At 41.3% G+C, this 19,443-nt stretch overlaps 2 protein-coding genes across 2 annotated transcripts; one reads left to right on the top strand and one right to left on the bottom strand.

The window, feature by feature from the left end:
• Positions 1-462: 462 nt before the first annotated feature.
• On the top strand, positions 463-6,230 carry THUMPD1 (THUMP domain containing 1). Its single transcript, XM_065892723.1, has 5 exons — positions 463-795; positions 2,351-2,525; positions 3,508-3,756; positions 4,210-4,656; positions 6,122-6,230. The coding sequence occupies exons 1-4, from the start codon at positions 565-567 to the stop codon at positions 4,629-4,631; spliced, it is 1,077 nt and encodes a 358-aa protein (XP_065748795.1). The 5' UTR covers positions 463-564; the 3' UTR covers positions 4,632-4,656; positions 6,122-6,230.
• Positions 6,231-8,887: 2,657 nt separating this feature from the next.
• On the bottom strand, positions 8,888-19,061 carry LOC136135299 (acyl-coenzyme A synthetase ACSM4, mitochondrial-like). Its single transcript, XM_065893199.1, is given in 10 exon segments — positions 8,888-8,968; positions 10,176-10,393; positions 11,041-11,159; positions 12,959-13,070; positions 13,216-13,247; positions 13,450-13,593; positions 15,994-16,259; positions 18,349-18,750; positions 18,752-18,854; positions 18,856-19,061. Coding segments are annotated over 10 exon segments (1,623 nt in total). The 5' UTR covers positions 19,002-19,061.
• Between the last annotated feature and the right edge of the window lie 382 nt (positions 19,062-19,443).

Here is a 19,443-nt window from a genome sequence, read left to right on the forward strand (position 1 = left end):
TGCTGAGACTAGGGATAAACCCCCAGAGAAAGCAGTGTGACAAACCACCATTCTTGGTTGTAAGTCACATAGAAACATATTCTGGCAAATTTAGACTGAAAAGGAATTTATTGGGAACTTTTGGGAAGCTGACAGAATTATAGGGTAGGCTGGGCGAACAGGTGCCAAGGATGGTTGCGGAATCTAGGAGGCTTGAACCGGCATCAACGTTCTGGAAAGTGCCACTACCGCCACTTTTGGAACGGCTGCAAAGCCGCTGATACTGGACGCGCAAAGCCGCCTCCACCTGCGGCAGGCAGGCCACTTCTCCAGGGAAACACCTTTTTCCGGCGGTGAGGTGAAAGCGAGTGCCTGTCAATCCTGGCGAGGGTCGGGCCTCACGCCACCTCTCAGCAGCCTACCGCCCACCGGCTTTAGGACCCGGCGGAGCCGGAACTGAGGCTTGGAGGCGGGACTAGGTGAGGTCATCGCGCACACCTGACGTAATCAGCCCGCGCCAGCAAAAGTGAGGGCGCGAGGGCCGTGGAAAAGCACGATTCTTGCTTGCCTCAGCTCTCACGTACCATGGCGTCCCCCGTCCAGCAGTCTCCTCAGCCTGGCGGCGGGAAGCGCAAAGGCAAGGCGCAGTACGTGCAGGCCAAACGGGCTCGGCGCTGCGATGGCGGCGGGCCCCGGCAGCTGGAGCCCGGGCTACAGGGCATTCTCATCACCTGTAACATGAACGAGCGCAAGTGCGTGGAGGAGGCCTACAGCCTGCTCAACGAATACGGAGACGACATGTATGGTCCAGAAAAGGTACCAGCCCCGGGGAGGGTGGGCTTGAGGGAGGAGGGAAGGGTGGCAGGCCGGCTCCCTGTGTACGCATGCGCGAGGTTGGCAGCTTGAGTGGCGGTGAGGGGGCGTGTCCTCGCCTCTGTGTCCTCTCCGCCCCCCCGCAAGGTCTTGGCTCCCGACCCCTACCCGGTCTTGTGCTTAAATGTTTGCACTTCGGGCTTTTTTTCCCCATCATTAATCACGGTTGCTCCCATGTATAGATAGCTTCCTGCGGTTCAGGCCTTGTTTCTGAAGCTCTTTCAGAAACATTTACTTCTCATCGTAGCTTTGTGAAGTGTTGCTCACCGGGACACTGAGGTTGAAGTAGGTTAGGTAGGTACTAGCTGGTCCAAGTTCACAAGGGCACACTTCATTCGTCCTTAAGGTTTTTGCCATACCTTACCACCATTTGAACATTATGGCTGAAGTAATGTGTTTGTCCTAAGCAATAACATCTCTAAAATAGTGTTTTTAGTACTTACTAGTGCTAGTTACTTCTCAAGTGCATATAAAAATACATTTCAAAAAGTAAGAACTTTTTGAAACAGTAACGTATAAAGTCTCATTGTCCCATTTTGGAAATAATTATATTACTGGCTTAGGATTTGGACCAGTACACACATGCACACCCCAAGGAATTAAGTGGAGGAGCATAGTACAGAGGGCATTTAAATTCACGTACTGTCATTTACTAGCTCAGGGGATAGGCATGTTATTAATTCTGCTGAGCTAGGTAAAAAAGAGAATAATGATAGGACTTAAGAAGGTTGGCTAAAAAAATTGCATATGGGGCTTCCCAGGTGGCGCAGCGGTTGAGAGTCCGCCTGCCGATGCAGGGGACACGGGTTCGTGCCCCGGTCTGGGAAGATCCCACGTGCCGCGGAGCGGCTGAGCCCGTGAGCCGTGGTCGCTGAGCCTGCGCGTCCGGAGCCTGTGCTCTGCAACGGGAGAGGCCACAGCAGTGAGAGGCCCGCATACCGCCAAAAAAAAAAAAAAAAAAAAAATTGCATATGTACATAAAATAACATCCTGGTATACAATAAAATATCCATAAATGTGTAAGATTACCATTAATGCTTGATTGGCAATCCCATTAGTGGAGCCGAGTGGGCAACAAGTGCATGTCTTGTCTACACCGACAGCTTGAGCAAGTTCTTGAACTATTTCAGTAGAACAGGAGTAAGGATTTTTAACTTGATAACTATTTGCTTCAATCTCATGAAAGGAGAGTGTCATATCAGGTGCAGTCATATCTATTGATAGGATTAAGGTCCACCCTGAAATGATTCATCTGACGAGCACATTTCCCTCTGCCCCAGACTGTCAAGATGCTTTAGAAAACATTTTCAAATGATATGTACCACAGTCTGAGTGAACTTCCTTCTTCCTCCACATTTTGGAGGGAATGGTGTCTGAGTAAAAAGTTTTATTGTCAATATTGAATCATCTGCCACTGGGGGTTTCACATGAGTAGTTAATTAAGAGCTTTTAACATAAGCTGTTGTGGCATTTCTGCTCATTAGTTTTATGCAAACAGTTTGCAGACAAGGATCAGCAACCCTCTGGAAGTGAGGCAGAAGATGATGATGTGGAGGCCGCCTTGAAGAAAGAAGTTGGTGACATTAAGGCATCTACAGAGATGAGACTGAGAAGATTCCAGTCAGTGGAGAGTGGAGCAAATAATGTAGTCTTCATCAGGACACTTGGAATAGGTGTGTCTGACTAATACATTTTAAGATGATTGATCCTGTAATATCTGGACACCTGTCTCCGAGAACACTGCCTACAAAATGGCTTGATGGGCATGGCTCAGCTAATCATTTGATTGCATCCTCTCTACACTGTGTTAGCACTAGGCATATGGAGAGGTAGAATGGGGTGGTGGACATAGGACTTAGGAGTAGAAACCTGGCTTTGTCACTTTATCTGTATGTAACTTTAGGCAAAACAAGAATACACGGTTCTGTCTAAAAGGAGCAGCTGCTACTCATCCCCAGGCAGTTTGGAATGGCTCCAGTCATTTGGGAATGTAGTCTTAGGGGAGCCAGATCTTCTGATTTTTCAAAAGAAGTTGGAAATCTGGAGAAGTTTCTAGGTTTTTAAATGTAGCTAACTACTTTAAAAATATTGAAAACACTGAGCAGCCCAAAACAGACTCGTATATAGTCAGGATGCCTCCTGAGTACTACATTATGATCTTGTGCATTCATGGCTCTGGGGCTCCTCTGAGGTCTGAAATCTAGACTTCTGTACAAACTTAGCTAATGGATTGATTAAATCTTTTTAAGTGACTTGCAGATTTTTGTTTTGTTTTTGTAAAAAAGCATGTACTATTTAATGTTTATTACTTCGATAGTTGCTGCTGATACAGGAAAACAACAGCATGGTGTTGCCATCAGATAAATTAGACATCACAAATAAGTTAACTCCAGTGTCTTCAAGAACACTTGTTTTTGATAAAAGCAGAGTTAAAATATGAGATACAGTATTAATACAGAGTAGGCACCAAAGAAATATTAATTGGGAAAAATGTTGGTTAAACTTGTTTAAAATTCATTATGATGATTTTTTCTACTCTACTGTCAATTTATGTCACTGCCAATGAAAATTCATTTTAGAGAGTTTGAAGAGTTTAAAATGAGAACTCTTAAACTTACCTGTTTGTTCTGTGCTGATTTTTTCTTTTTATTTTAGAACCTGAGAAATTGGTGCATCATATTCTCCAAGATATATACAAAACCAAGAAAAAGAAGACTCGGGTTATTCTACGAATGTTACCCATCTCAGGCACATGCAAGGCTTTCTTAGAAGATATGAAAAAATATGCAGAAACATTTTTGGAACCCTGGTTTAAAGCTCCAAACAAAGGGACATTTCAGATTGTATATAAATCTCGAAATAACAGTCACATGAATAGAGAAGAAGTTATCAAAGAATTGGCAGGTATGTTTCTCTTAGTGATTTTACATAGGTGTGCCACGGTAAATACTTGTTTATAAGATTTTTTTTTTTTTGAGACTTAAGGCTTACATTTTTGAGTGTAGAACAAGTATATTAAAATGCTCTTGAATAATATCAAACCTAACTTTTCAATATGTTGGGTATGAGATTTTTTTGGTAGTTAGATACTGAAGTCTTTTCCAAATCAAGATTGAATTTTCTTTGGGGAAAAAAGTGCTGTTGTTAAATGTCTCAGGATTTTATTTGTATTTATTTATTGAAAGCATTCAGGGAATTTGATGGAAGTCCATGTAGAAGAGTGGAATTTGATGAGTGGACTAGTATATACATATTGTTTTAACAAATTCTAAATAGGAGGAGATGAAAGATTGTTTTTGTATCCGCCAAGCTTAAAGGTATCCTTCTTAGCCTGTTTTCCTGTTATTTTTGTTACAGGAATAGTAGGCAGCCTCAATTCGGAAAATAAAGTAGATCTTACCAATCCACAGTACACAGTGGTAGTAGAAATCATTAAAGCTGTCTGTTGCCTGAGTGTTGTGAAAGATTACACGTTGTTCAGAAAATACAATCTCCAGGAGGTGGTGAAGAGTGCCAAGGACTCGTCACAGCTTAATGCAAAGCAGGCAGCGCTAACAGGAAATGGGAAAGAAGCTAAATTGGAATCTGGTGACAAATCAAATCAAAAGGACGCAGCAGAAGGAAAAAATAACCAGCAGGTGGTACCAGAGGATAGTGAGGAGCTGGGTCAGACAGAACCAGTATCTGAGACACATGTGGTGAGTGAGGGGGCCGCTAAACCTGAACTTGCAAGTCAAGTCACAGAAGGATCTGAGTCACATGGAAATGACCTTTCATAGGAAAAGAAATCATTTGGTGTTGGAGGTGGATTTCTCAACTGCGGTTCTGTGAGATGTTGCTGGGATTCTATATAAAATTGTTACTAAAAATATTGTTTTTGAGTTTGTGTGCTGCATAATGCTGTACTCACGATAATTGAGCAGCCCCGTTAATAGCTTTGTTAGAGATCTTTCAGCCCTATATGGCAGTGTGCATTTGGTTGAGCTAGAAGAGGCTATGGATAAATTGGTGAACACTACTGCGCAGAGCGGAGGGTGGCGGGAGGATGATGTTGGCCTCTCCCTCTTGATTACCTTCCCCACTCCCCCGCTTCTGAAGTGCCAGCTGACTTATGGGAGTGAGCAAGCTCTGTGAATCGAAACTCAGAGGGAAATTTTCATTCTAAGGAAGGAATTTTTGCATTTTGCAGCTCAGCTGTCCTCTGCCACTTTGTTGTAAACATTGCAAAAACATGGGCCATATAGGTTAGAAGTGTATTGTTTTGTGAAGTTTTTGTACCTTTTGTGATTTTCTTGTTTAGTTTTTATGCCCCGCCTGCCTTTTTCTTTGGCTGCTCCGCGAGGCATGTGGGATCTTAGTTCGACAACCAGGGATCGAACCAGGGCTCCCTGCAGTGGAAGCTATGCCCATTTTTATGTTTTCGTAACATTTGTTACAACCAAATCTGATGGTGCATTGCTGCAATTTTTGGAGGCAAGGTGTGAGACAGAAGTGTTCATTCTAGGCATAAAATTACAGATATTTCTGATGAGGTTAGTTATGAAGAATTAGTTATTACAGTATACTAGTGCAGCAAGGCACGCAAATTCTTTACAATGTAAGCTACTTTACAATGTAAATGGACTTATTCAAGCTGTTCCATTCCGTATCCTTTGTGAAATGCAACTTACAAAAGGAACATTTGCTTCAGCAGTTGTAACTATAAATCATAGCTCCCTGACAAATAAAGACAATTATTTTAATGGCTTTGGAATATCAAGACAGTAAAGCTTTTGTTCAAAAAATCATGTTCAGTGAAAAGGTTTAGGAAGCAAATTACGTAGTAGCAGAACTTTTTCCAGGAAAGAAAAATTCACGTAGTTGGTAAGAATCTAACAGTACCAACATTAAAATGCTAGGTCAAGAAGCAGTACAAGAAATTGAAAAGACTTTTCTCTCAATGTAATAAATTGACTTATGTCACATGATACTAAAGAGGTTTTGTTTAAAAGCAGCAGCAGTTGCTGATGAATTAACAGATTTCATGAATATTTGTCATGCTATAGCAAGATTTGTAAATTATGAGGAAATTCAAGGAAACTTTCGCCTGCTAGGAGCCTCCCAAAACAATGGTCAGTATAAATTTAATAGGTCTTCGTATCTGAAAAACAACAGTCTGCCATCTGTACTCCTGGTGCCCCATCAGTGGCTGGCTCCATGACAAGTTTTGCCTCATTTTAGTAAAAGAAAATCCTGACGTTGATGTTACAGCACACTGCTTTCTTCACAGAGAAGTGCTGATATTAAAAACTTGGAGATGAAATGAAGAAAGTTTTAAATAATGCTGCAAAAATGGTTAACTTAATTAAAGATCCATTTTATGCAAGAAGGTTTAAAAAGAAAAAACAAACTAAAACCTGAACAAAGAGCACATAAATCTCCTACATACAGAAATCCAGTACTTACCAGAGGAAGAGTTCTCTACAGGATATTTGAGTTGAAAGGTGAATTACCAGTAAATTATAAGTACAGTAAAATACTAGGCCAGATTTTGCTAAATGCTTTGAAGACGAAGAATGGCTACAGAAACTAGTCTATTTAGAAGACATTTTTTTCATTGCAAGAACAAATGAACAGTTTTCTGCAAGGGCCTAGAGAAAAATGTTTCTACTTAAAAGTGACAGGAGTCTTAGATTAAAAGAAACTGACTCTTTGGAATAATTATGTTGCATAAGGCACTCTTGAAATGTTTCTACAGCCACTTGGGTTTGAGAATGAAGAAAGCAACAAGTCTCAGGTCTTATTTAAACTCCTCTTGCAGAACTGCAAAACCAAATTAAATAACATTTCCCCTCCTTTTCCCAACACTGGTGTGTGACTGGGTGAGGAACCCTTTCCCAAAATCTCAGCCTGGGATTTCTTCACTGAGAGAAGAGGAAGAACTCAGAGTCCTCTTCTGACAGTTCTGGATTTCTGTGAAACAAGAGTATCTTTCAACTTAGTGCTCACACTCATATACATTGAGGATCCCCTTAATTTGAAAGTTTTTTCAAGTGTTCCTCCAGGGTAAAACTGAAAAAAGATGGAAGAGACAGACACCAAAGAGGGCTGCAAAATTAAATGTCTGGATTGAGAATACTAAGGGGTCATGAAATTAGCTTTTGGAGTTGGATTTTATTAAGTTTTAACAAGTTTGGAAGTATTGTAAATGTTAAGTCTTCCTGCACCAATGGCTATGTTTGTTTATTGGCTAGTGAACATGGAAATTTATTTTTATCCTCCTAGCTAGTGGTCCTGCTGGTAAAACGAAGGATTTGGGAGGAGCAAAGAGAATAGAAAGGGCCTTGCTGATGCAGATGAGGCTGGAACTTCCTTATATATCTTTAGATATTAGAATGTTAACTCTTAATAAGTTGAAGTTATCTTGAAAGGATGATAGGAGCATTGTAACTATCATTGGGGGAACACGGATGATAGGATTTTGGTGCCTTCATCAGACTTTTTCCAAGACAAAGATACTTTTATTTTGATAGTACAAGACTCTGGGAATAAAATTGGCTGTATGTTTATAGAACGTACAACCCTGTGGAACTGGGTTCCTTTTATTTTGTGAAAGCTGCTACTCTACAGAAAGATTTTGATTTAGTAGTTTGTTTTTAATCCTCTTTTGTATTTATTTTTATCAGTATTTGGTAAGACCTTAGTGTGACAAAAGCTATTCTTCCCCAAATGTAAGGTAGTACGGTGTTCTGTTGGAATCTGAATTCAGTCTTTGAAAGATTTGTTTTCAGGTTTACCAACTGTTTATTTTCACTGACATCTGAGCATGTTATTCTATAAATGACAAGATTCCAGGGTGGGAATTGAGTGCTTTTTGTCCTTTTAATTTTTATTAAAAAAAATTATGTCAGGGCTTCCCTGGTGGCACAGTGTTTGAGAGTCCGCCTGCCGATGCAGGGGACACGGGTTCGTGCCCCGGTCCGGGAAGATCCCACGTGCCGTGGAGCGGCTGGGCCACGGCCGTGGCCGCTGAGCCTGCGCATCCGGAGCCTGTGCTCCGCAACGGGAGAGGGCACAACAGTGAGAGGTCCGCATACAGCAAAAAAAAAAAAAAAAAAAATTGTGTCAGTTAAACTCCAGTGTTGTGGTTTAGTAAAACTTATTTTGCTCTGTGGAGGAAAGAGTGTTAAATTTGATATTTTAAAACATGTTTCCCTTTAGTTAAACATGGTTTCTAAATGTTATTTTTACTTGTATTTTGCTTTTGGTATGGCCAGATATTCAGCTTGTTTTTCAGTTTCTGATGTTTTCAGAAAAATCAAAATAAATTTGTTCCCTAAAGACTGGTGTTCTCTATCTCTCCTTTTTCTTTCTGCCTCTTAGTAAATCTCTTGCTTTATTGTCATAAAGTAGATGTATCATAAAAGATGTTTTTATGTCAAATTATGTATCAAAAGTCATGTACATTGTCCAAAAAGTAAAGATACAAAAATTTATTAATTGCTCTTGAATAACTAAAAACTCTTAAGCGTTTTGTATCTTATTCAAGCATTAGATATTTTACAGTGAGTTTGCTTCAAAATGTATAGTACAGTACTTAAGTTCATTTAATTGGCTTTTGAATTCTTTACATTCCTCACTTTAACATTAATATTTTAATTCACCTTAAAGAATTAGTAGCATATAAAGATTTTAAGCAGAAGAAATTCTGTCTTGAGCATTTCTGTTAGAATAGTTCTAATCTTTATTTTGAATTAATCAGGTAGTAGATAAATTCATTGTCTATTGTGCTTTTCTAATTAATCATTTGAGCCCTGCTGTTTTAAACACTACAAGTTGTTGTTTGGTCAGTGTAACAATTTTCTTCCCAAATATTTTTAGATTTTTACTTATTTATTTTTTGGCAAAGTACAAAACAAAAATTCAGTTGAATTTTTCAACCAGGAAAAATCTTAAGCATTTTAAGAGAGTAGTCACTGAATTATCAGGAAACAAGGACTAAAAGAAAGCAGCCCTGTTAACTACTTAATACCACAGTGTTCTTGTTAGGCTATGTTCAACCCCATTCATGGTCTCTTAAAACGTTGCATTTGATTTTCCCAGTGATCATCTTTGGGAGTTCTTTAACAAATTCCACCTAATCAACGGAAAAACATATTATGAGACACTTGATTCCATTTTTTACTCTCCCAACTGTCAGAATAATAGGGGAGAGCTTTCATGAAACTCTGGCATTGAGTTTCAGGGTCTGGGTGTTGTCTTAACTGAAGCTAATTGGATGCCTTGGTCACCAGAAACTGTTCCATTTATATATAAAGATGACAGTGGAGCTCCATCATACTGGTTTTTAGTGCAAATTCACCTGTATGCTTTGACAGAAGAACAATCCCTTTATTCTATTGCTTTCCTCCAGTTCGAACCAGACCTGGGTCTCTACTGCCCCAGTGAAATGGAGGCCACAACTAAATGCAAAGGGAAACATCAAGTTAATTCTTGGCTTTTGACCTTTTAAGAGCTGGGTCCTGGAGGTTACCAAGGAGATTTTTAGAGATAATTTTGAGTTTATACAATTTTCCCCTTATGCCCTGACTTGACAGTAAACTACTTTTGTTCTCCCTCAGGATATGACTACTGTATTTTAAAATGTCCTCAAACATTTCTGAAAAGCAACTAGTCACTAATTTAGTGAATTGAATGGAGAAAATGTAACTAGTTCTTAGGTTGAAATTAACTGCATTTTAGCTGAAATGATGCCAGTGGAAATGGAATTCTCATGTAGAGGATCAGTCAGTATCAACTAATAGAATTCTAGGACTAGAAAGAAATTGCAGTGCCATCTGTGTGTCTTTATACAGAATTATGCTTAAATCCTTCCTTTGAAGAAGAAGGTTTCAGGAAAGATTCCACAGTTTCTTTGGATGATATCTTCATCCTGAGCCTTAAATTTGGTCACTTGATACTTAAAGGCACATGCTTTGAATTTATGAGTGTGTAATGGCCCAAGAGTACTATGATAGATAAGTTAGGTGCTGTCTTTAAAAACAATTTGCTGCCTTAAAAAAACAATTTTTTTTCCTCATATGGAATGGGACAGATTAGTCTGATAAGGATCCTTAGTATTTACTTAGTATTGCAGAGTTGACCAAAGATTCTAGTTCTTCAAACATTTTTAGTGTCCTAATATAAAATATTTTAAAGCAAAATTCTTAGGGCTAAAGTTGAAACAGTTGTCTTCTCCTTATATAATGAGTTACTATAAAGTCAAAAGCTAATAAAATCTATATACTTACTAGTTTAGATCCTTATTTGGTAACACACACTTAACTTTTGTGCACAATACTTGCCTTTCTTGGATATTTGTAAGGTGCAGTTGATTTTTTTACATGATCCTGAAGTTCAAGAGTTAATTTCTCTGGGTTGGATGATTTAAAGGGTGCAGATAAGACAACAAAAGCTTTATTGAACCAGTTAGATATTACCCACCTGGACATCATAGGGTAGTACCCTTTCCCCACTGAGCCTGGTTTAATTTCTTGCCCTTTCTGATTGGCACAAATTATTCCTTATTAAGAGGACATGTTTTATATAACTATGTAAAATTTCATTTTCTATAGCTATATCATGACAATGAAATCGAAGACCCAGCTTTGACTGATTTTCCCAGTATTCAGTCTCATCTTCTGAAATTTATTATCTGAGACTAGTGGTTCTCAAACTCGAGTGTGCATGAGTCACCTGGAGCATTGTTAAAACACAGATTGCTGGGCCCCATCCCAGTTTCTCATTTGTAGGTCAGGGAAGGGGCAGGGGTATTAGAATTTGTATTTCTGCCAAATTCCTGCGTGCTACTGATACTGCTGGTTTGAGGACCACACTTTGAAGGTCACTCCTTTTGACTAAGAGTGCCATTAAGTGCACCTTGTAACTCCCCACTGGGGCTCTCTGGGGTCCTTCCCAGTGCACTGGAAAGATGAGCTACTCAATTCTGAACCTCTTCAACCCCTAACACCTCTGAGACTTATCCTGTGTGAGGAGGAGGCAGGAACACCGAGTAATAATAATTCCACTTCAGTCAAAAGTAATTGGGCAATTTAGAAGTTTTGGGAAACACCATCACAATTTAGAGCATGGTGGGAGCACTTCAGGGGCTCAGCTGGCAGTCCTGGGGTTGAAGGGGTAAACTTAAGCTTTGTCCATTAAACATACCACCTGTCTGTCCGTAGCCCTCGTACAGCATTAGCCCAGTTTGCACTTTCCACTGTTGCAGCACCTCTGGATTGAGTGGCTCCCCTCCCATCAGGCAATGCGGCAACTTCTCGAATTTACATCTGAAGAGAGAGTTGCATGGGGTCTTTGGGGAGAGAAGTATGAGTGGCTTTCATTGCCAGATAACTAGGACATTAGCAACAAGCAAAGAGCTAGGAGAGGCAAGTCTTAGGAAAGTTCATTCAGTGAATATTTGTTGAGTACCTACTCTCTAGCCAGACATTGTTCTAGGCACGTGGGGCATGTTATGATTAAAACAAAGATTCCTGGTGGAGTTTACACTTTAGCAGGTTATTCAAGAGAGGAAAAGGTTGGAGAAAATGCTAATAAGGATATTAAGCACTTATGAGCCAAGAAATATGGCAGCTAATATTAATTGAACTTTTTTTTTTTTTTTTTGCGGTACGCGGGCTTCTCACTGCTGTGGCCTCTCCCTTTGCGGAGCATAGGCTCCGGAAGCGCAGGCTCAGCGGCCATGGCTCACGGGCCCAGCCGCTCCGCGGCACGTGGGATCTTCGCGGACTGGGGCACGAACCCATGTCCCCTGCATCGGCAGGCGGACTCTCAACCACTGCGCCACCAGCGAAGCCCTAATTGAACATTTTTTATGTTACAAGGGCTTTTGGAGCACTCTCATAATCTTCACAAGCCCTATTTTATAAATGAAGACATTGAGGCTGAAAAAAGTTAAAGAACTCTTCCAAGGCCTCCCAAATAATAAAGAACAGAGTTGAATAATCTGTACTCTGCACTTATCATTGTCAAGTGTCTCACTCACCACGCATGCTGCCGACATTGAATTCTTACCAGAACCTCGTGAGGTAGCTCTTAACTATCTCTTATGGATGGAGGTAAGGCAGGCTTAGCAAGGTCCACTATTAGAAGGTAGCAGAGCCCTGCCTGTTTGACTTTGGAGGTTGAGCTTTTAACCAGTGTCTTACTACTCAGCTGCCCAACAGGACTCAGGTGAGAAAGCTTGGAACAGCCCGACTGATACAGTGAGCCCCAAAATGGGTAGTAGGGTTTGGTAGGACATGAATTGTGTCTATTCCAAATAGAATAGCCCTTGAATTAATCTTGAAATGTGAGCAAGATGTTCACATTCTGAGGGCCACAGGAGTTGATCAGGAAAAGAGAAGATTCCTATCTGCTTTATTCTGTTTCTCATAGAATTCTCCCTCCTAGACGTCTACACCTTGGGGAAACAAAGGATGTCCTTTTTCTGTTTGTTTTGTTTTGGCTTTGAAGCATCCACGTTTAGGGGAGAAAGGGGTGACTGTGGTGACTTAAATTGTTTCTCTCTTCCTTTCTCTTCTTATGTATTGAATTCATATTAGTTAAATAAATATACTTCATAATTTCACCTAATGTTCAGGTGATTTGGCTAAGTTGAATATAAGCTTCAAGTCATAAGACTTTATTAACTTCAAGACAGTATAAATGTAGTTGTGCGTTCTTTTAGGGTGGGGGTGATGGGAGTGCTGGGATTGTAGAGCTCTGGTTGTCTCTGGAAAAGTGTTCAGTTGCCCTTAGAGGCTTTCCCAGTGATTCTTAAACTGGGGATGCGGGGGGTGGGTTGCCCCCCAGGAGACTCTAGGCAATGTCTGGAGACATTTTTGGTCATCATCACTGGTGGAGAGGGAGGTGCTACTGGTATATAGTAGGTAGAGGCCAGGTAGAATGCTGCTCAACGTGCTACAAAACACAGGACGGCACTCCATGACACAGAATTATTTGGTTCAAAATGTCAGTAGTGGCGAGACTGAGAAACTCTGGGCTATCCTGTGCTGGAAAGGGGAGATCCGTGATGCTGGATTATAACTTTTGTTTGTGGTTCAAGCGGAGATTTCTGCCCAAATACGTCTTAAGGTCTTTTTGCACAAGCATCCAGTACACAGTGGGAGCACTGCACAGGGTCGTGATGGGATAAGTGGTAAGCGGCTGGATGATGGAGAAAGACACAGATGTCAGCACTGGTTAATTAAAGGTCATGACTGGAGGTGATGTCTACAACCTCTTATTCTCGTCCATTAACATATGCTCATCTCATGGTCATTCAGTAAGAAAGAAAATACAGTAATATGATAGTTTTAGGCCTTTCTGGTTGGGTAAATTTACTTGGCAAAAAGGAGAAGGAGCCAGACATGCTGCTGTGGGGATTGAATCAAGGTCAGTTCCTAAGTTCTTGCTTGATCAGTTGGTCAGATGGTATCATTTACTGAGCTAAGACATTAAGAGTTCTGTTTTGTAGATGTTTCACTGGAGATATCTAAGTAGAGGTGCCAACTAGGCAATTGGATACATATGTTGGTAGTTCAGGGGAGAATTAAAAAAAACAGTTTTCCTGCCTACCTTCCACAGAGGGTGTACCCAATTCTGAGGCTGCTCTGAGAGTGCTGGACCATCTTGGGAGAGCCTGTGGTCCCACTGGCGAAATAAATGGCCATTGGTTCTTGACTTCCTGTCTCCACACAGCTGTGCTCTGCAGAGGTGGTTCTGCAAAGTATGGGCTCCAAGATGGTGGCTGAACATGGCAGACCAGTCTAGCTCTGATATTTCTTCCATGGTATTTTTGGAGTTATGACACTCCAAAGTTGTTGGTTTGAAGTGGGGATTCCCTTTATCTTGAAAAATACTCCCCAAATGTGTAAATTTCAATGTGAAATTCATGTGAGTTCAGAGTCCTCTGTCTTCTGTGAATTTTGTGGCATCTTTAAGGTTTCTTGCGGACTCAGCCGAATGTTGCAGAGGTGTTTAGGATAGAGGTCTTAGAAGTGGGGGAGCTTGCTACCCAGGGGATGTGCAAGACAACTGGTATGGGGAAGAAAATAGGAGAACTTCAAATTATATGTATTTTAAAATTCATTCTTTAAAATGTTTATTTTTGATATTTGTGTGATGCACAAAAGTACACGAATATAATTTATAAATAAATAAGCATGTATTAGGGGAGTGTGGTAAAAACTATTTTACTGGGGGATGTGCATATTCAATCTGAATAATACTACCTTAGGGAATTACTACACTGCCGAATGACTTTATTAACTTGAGAATAATCATAATAGTAATCATAATTACTATAATTCTTACCGAGTGATTACTCTGTGCCAGGCATTATGCTAAAAACGTCACATGCTTCATCACATTTGATTCTTCTACAACTCAGTTGTGTAGATACTATGCTATCCCTATTTTACGGATAAGATACAGAATTTTAGAGATGTTACTTGACTTATCCAAAGGTACTCAGTTTATGAAAGACACAGGCAGCATTCTCTGGCATGGCCTTGGGAGAGAATTTGGGGATTGACCAATGGGATTTGGTGTACATTAACTAGTAGGATAAAATTTTATTCCAACAAAGGAAACTGCCTTTATTCAACAGAGTTTATATGGCCTCCTTTTATAAGCTTCGCTGGAAGAATTTTTTTTTTAAAACGTAAGCTACTTAACAGCTCTTTGAAGGATAATACTATTAATTAACATTTTACTCCCTTTTTTTACAGTTTAGGAACGACTTTCTCACATATTAGCTTATTTTATCCTCAAAACAGCACGAGATATATGCAGTATAATTATCCCCACTCTACATGTGAGGAAACCTGAGGTTAAGTGATCTGTTTGTTCATTCATTCCTCAGTAAGAATTTCTTAAGCACCAACTAAATGGTAGGAACTGGGGATAGAGTGATCAATCAAACAGACAAACAGTGCCTTTGCCTTCTGGGAGGTTACAATTTAGGGCAGGGGTTGGCAAATTTTTTTCTGTGAAGATCTAGACAGTAAATATCTTAGGCTTTGAGGGTCATAGAGTCTCTGCTGTAGCTACTCAACTCTGCTCTTGTAAGATGAGAGCAGCCATAGACAATGTGTACTCAAATGGGTGTGGCTGTGTTCCAATAAAACTTTATTTATAAAAGTGAGTACCAAACCAGAATTGGCTCATGGGCCCTAATTTGTCAACCCCTACTGTAGAGGAGAAAAATAGACAGTAAATAAAGGAACAAATGAATGGATATGATATTTGGATAGTGATGAGTACCATGAAGAAAACAACAGGATGTGATAGAGTGGCTTGGAACTCTACTCTAGACAGGTTGGTCATGGACACCCTCACTGAGGATAAAACATTAGAGCTGAAATCTGACGGGAAGGCGTCAACTATGAAAAGGACTAAGGAAGAGCATTCCAGATGGAAGAAACAGCAGGTGCAAAGGCCCTGAGATGGGCCATGTTCGAGGAATAAAATGGTGGCCAGAGGGAGTCAAGGCAGTGAGAGTGTTGGGAGCTAGGCAAGAGCCAAGCCAGGCAGGATACTCATCTCAGGCCCTGGTAGGAAGCAGAGAAATGGAAGCAGAGCTACATCCCTTCCTTCTGTCCTTAAACACTTAAAAAAAAAAAAAAAATTTATTTATTTATTTATTTTTGGCTGTGTTGGGTCTTTGTTGCTCCGTGTGGGCTTTCTCTAGTTGCAGCGAGCAGGGGCTACCCTTCGTTGCAGTGCGTGGGCTTCTCACTGCGGTGGCTTCTCTTGTTGCGGAGCACGGGCTCTAGGCACGGGGGCTTCAGTAGTTGCAGTGTGTCGCTCAGTAGTTGTGGCTCGTGGGCTCTAGAGCACAGGCTCAGGAGTTGTGGTGCACAGACTTAGTTGCTCCGCGGCATGTGGGATCTTCCCGGAACAGGGCTTGAACCCATGTCCCCTGCATTGGGAGGCGGATTCTTAACCACTGCGCCAACAGGAAAGTCCCTTAAACACCTTTTATTAGGTGATTCTTTCCTGGGAAGAAGCCTAGGTCAACCCATAGTATGCTGAGTCCTTGGAATCAAGGAGACTCTGAGATGTAGTTGTGACTGGTGTTATTCCTGGCACTGCAGATGAGGCAGGGAAAATACTCACTGAAATAACTCTTGGAAGCTGAGCCACCGATTCTGGCTGTGTGGAGACAACAGGAATTTGGTCTTCAAGCCGGGACACTCTGAAACAATGGACTCCACTGCTGGGATCACCTCCTCACTGGCTACAGTGCACTTGGCTTTGGATTCTTGCAGCCAATGGAGGATGTCTTTTGCTGTCAGCTGGCTTGTTCCTGGCATGAAGACAAGCCCCGGGAAAGAGGGAGGGCCCTGAGTAGACTGTGGACTGTGGAAACTTGGACTTCGTGCCTGGGTGGCAAGGAGCTACGAAATCTAGCCTTCAGCTACCCTTGCCTTGGTCCCCAGGGACATCCCACAGGACCCTGATCCCTGGGACAATGGAGGATGTCTTTTGCTGTCAGCTGGCTTGTTCCTGGCATGAAGACAAGCCCCGGGAAAGAGGGAGGGCCCTGAGTAGACTGTGGACTGTGGAAACTTGGACTTTGTGCCTGGGTGGCAAGGAGCTACGAAATCTAGCCTTCAGCTACCCTTGCCTTGGTCCCCAGGGACATCCCACAGGACCCTGATCCCTGGGAGATCCTTAGAGCACTGGCTTCAGAGTCTGACAGTCCCTGGATCTGATCCTGTCCTTGCCACTTACTAGCTTTGTGACCTTGAGTGTCTTACTTGATCTCTCTGTGTGTTCCTTTCCTTCTCTGTAAAATGGGGAAAGTAATAGTGTCTGGTATAAAGTAGGCATTATAATGGTGGCCTATTATTATGTATCATTTTTGTGGAACATTTGAGTCATTATTATGTAACACTTAAATAGCATTTTACAGGTTATATCACATTTTCATGAACATCATCTCATTCAATCCTCTGAACCAGTGGTCTCCAAAGTGAGTTTGGCAAGATAATCCACTGGGGATGAGAGAAGAAATAAGAATTAAAAAGAAATTTATTTGAGATATTAGAATTCTGTTTATGACTTTATCTCATTTTCTTATGTATTTTATAATATACATACTATATTAGCAGAGTAGAACAACTTAAACAACTATATCCAGATGGGAGTATATGTGTCCCAAATATTTTTATTGATAGACTGTGTAACCATAAAAGCTTGGAGACCACTGTTTTAAGCCACCATGTAGGTCCATGTAGGTGTTGCCATTTGATGGAATATGAGATTGGGTCATAGCTGGCAAGTGGCAGAGTCAGCCCTCAAACCTGGGTCTCCCCAGTGGTCTGGCATCATCAAAGTTCGCCTACACTACTTTGGCAATGCTTAATTTATCCCACATTCTCACTTCATTCTAAACACTGGCCTGAGATGGGCCTGATTTTAAAGTACTAGTTCCTTATGAGAAGAACATATATGGCAGAATTAGATGAAAAACACAGGGAAGACGGTTTGCACTTTCTAAAGCAAATCAATGGAAAGAAAGTGGAATGTATGTAAAGCATTACAAACCGCCACTACCATTTATTGAGTGCTTGATAAGTGCCTGCTATCTCACTTAAAATTAATCCAAGTGTATAGATGACAACCAGCCCAAGGGTTGCAAAGTGAGTAAGTGGCAGAACCAAGATTCAAAGATACACTTCCCAGACTCTAAAGACCTGTGTCATATACCAGACTCCTTATTTCTTGGTGAGTTTCCTAAAGTCAGCTAAATAGGGAGATGTGGAATTGAATTCCTAGGAAGGAAACTTTAATTACTGCATATATTTTATTTTATTTATTTATTTATTTTGCGGTACACGGGCCTCTCACTGTTGTGGCCTCTCCCGTTGCGGAGCACAGGCTCCGGGCACACAGGCTAAGCGGCCATGGCTCATGGGCCCAGCCACTCCGCGGCATGTGGGATCCTCCCGGACCGGGGCACGAACCCGTGTCCCCTGCATCGGCAGGCAGACTCTCAACCAGTGCACCACCAGGGAAGCCCTACTGCATATATTTAAAAAACTCTTACATGTCATCCCCTCTTGAGAAAATGAATAAATATGTGATGATAAGGAAGTTAATCAAGAAAACATCTCTTATCATTCACTCAATATAAAAATATAAGATTATTTATTTTGCAAACTGCTTGTTCTTAGTGGCTCAGAAATTATTAGTACTCTTGGTGGATTTGTGATGTGAATGTATTCAGTGGATAGGTTGGGGGTCAAGAGGACTAGTAATATCCACAGAAATTCACTCTTGCCTTTAAGAACTTTTGAAAACTGTTAAAAAACAAAAAACAGCAGGGCAGGAACCTAAATTCTGAGACCAAAGGTAAAAGTCAGATTTGGTGGTTCTCAGTGACAATGGGGGCATTTCCAAGAGGGGTGAAATGGGAAGGTGCAGGGTGGTCAGAGGTGGTTTCTCTTGTTGGCTTCTGTGTCTCACTGATTTTTCATCTTCCACATCCTGCAGCGCTTCTTTATCCTGCTCTTCACCATCACCCTTCATGTCTGAAGTCCATAGTGTCAGATTATCACATAACGATTGCATGATACGTGTGGAGTCCTTGTAGCTTTCTTCAATCAGTGTATCCAGTTCTGCAGCTGAATCATCAAAAGCTGCTTTTGCCAACCTGCAGGCATGGTCAGGGGAGTTAAGAATTTCATAGTAGAATACAGAAAAATTGAGAGCAAGACCTAAGTGAATGGGATGTGTTGGAAGTTCTGCCATTGCAATATCACTAGCAGCTTTGTAAGCCACTAGGCTGTTCTCTGCAGCCTCCTTCCTGTCGTCTCCTGTGGCAAATTCAGCCAGATACCTGCGGTAGTCCTCTTTGATTTTATAAGCAGAAAACCTTGCCCAGAATGTCCAGAAAACAGATTAACTTTAGCTCAGTCTCAACCATTTGCCAATATTCTCCCATCATTTTAGTTTGTTTTCTCCTCCCTTTTTTTTTCTATCTGTTCAATGCTGCTGATTATTCCCCAGGAAGCTCTCCTAGGTCCAATCACAGTTTTATATGCAACAGATAGGAGGTTTCTTTCTTCAGTTGTCAACTCCACATCCATCCCTGCTGCTTTCTTCATTGATTCCACCATTTTGTCGTATCGCCCAGCCTGCTCGGCTAGCTTCACCTGGTGCACCGGATCCTCCCAATCATCCACAGTGGCGGCGGCTCCCGCAGGGTCTGCGGGCCTTGGATGGAAGGGGATAGCTTCTCCGACACTCTCCCACAATTTCTTTTATTTTGTTTGATTGTTTCCTTGGCTTTTCCTTGTTTTTTTCACGGCCCTCTTCACTAGAAAGGAGCTCTTTGGGTAGGGACATTTTGTCAATTACCATTTACTTCCCAGAACCAAAATAAGGTCTGGAACATATTTGGTCAGTGAGCAAATGCATGAATGAGTGAACATGGGGACGTGTATTCATTTTGTTACTCTCAGTGAAACATTTGTACCAGTGATTCTTGAACAATTGTGGGTCACATTTTCCTTGAGAGTAGTGTGGACATAAACACACGTGACCGTGCTGCAGACAGCA

This window comes from Phocoena phocoena, chromosome 15, assembly GCF_963924675.1.
Source record: "Phocoena phocoena chromosome 15, mPhoPho1.1, whole genome shotgun sequence".
Classification (NCBI taxonomy): Eukaryota; Metazoa; Chordata; class Mammalia; order Artiodactyla; family Phocoenidae; genus Phocoena; species Phocoena phocoena.

What these genes read in the sequence shown, in the direction of transcription:
- THUMPD1 (XM_065892723.1), top strand. Translation starts at nt 565, where the DNA reads ATGGCGTCCCCCGTCCAGCAGTCTCCTCAGCCTGGCGGCGGGAAGCGC. An exon ending in ACATGTATGGTCCAGAAAAG is followed by an intron (nt 796 to 2,350) that starts GTACCAGCCCCG and finishes TTATGCAAACAG; the next exon opens with TTTGCAGACAAGGATCAGCA. An exon ending in AGTTATCAAAGAATTGGCAG is followed by an intron (nt 3,757 to 4,209) that starts GTATGTTTCTCT and finishes TTTTTGTTACAG; the next exon opens with GAATAGTAGGCAGCCTCAAT.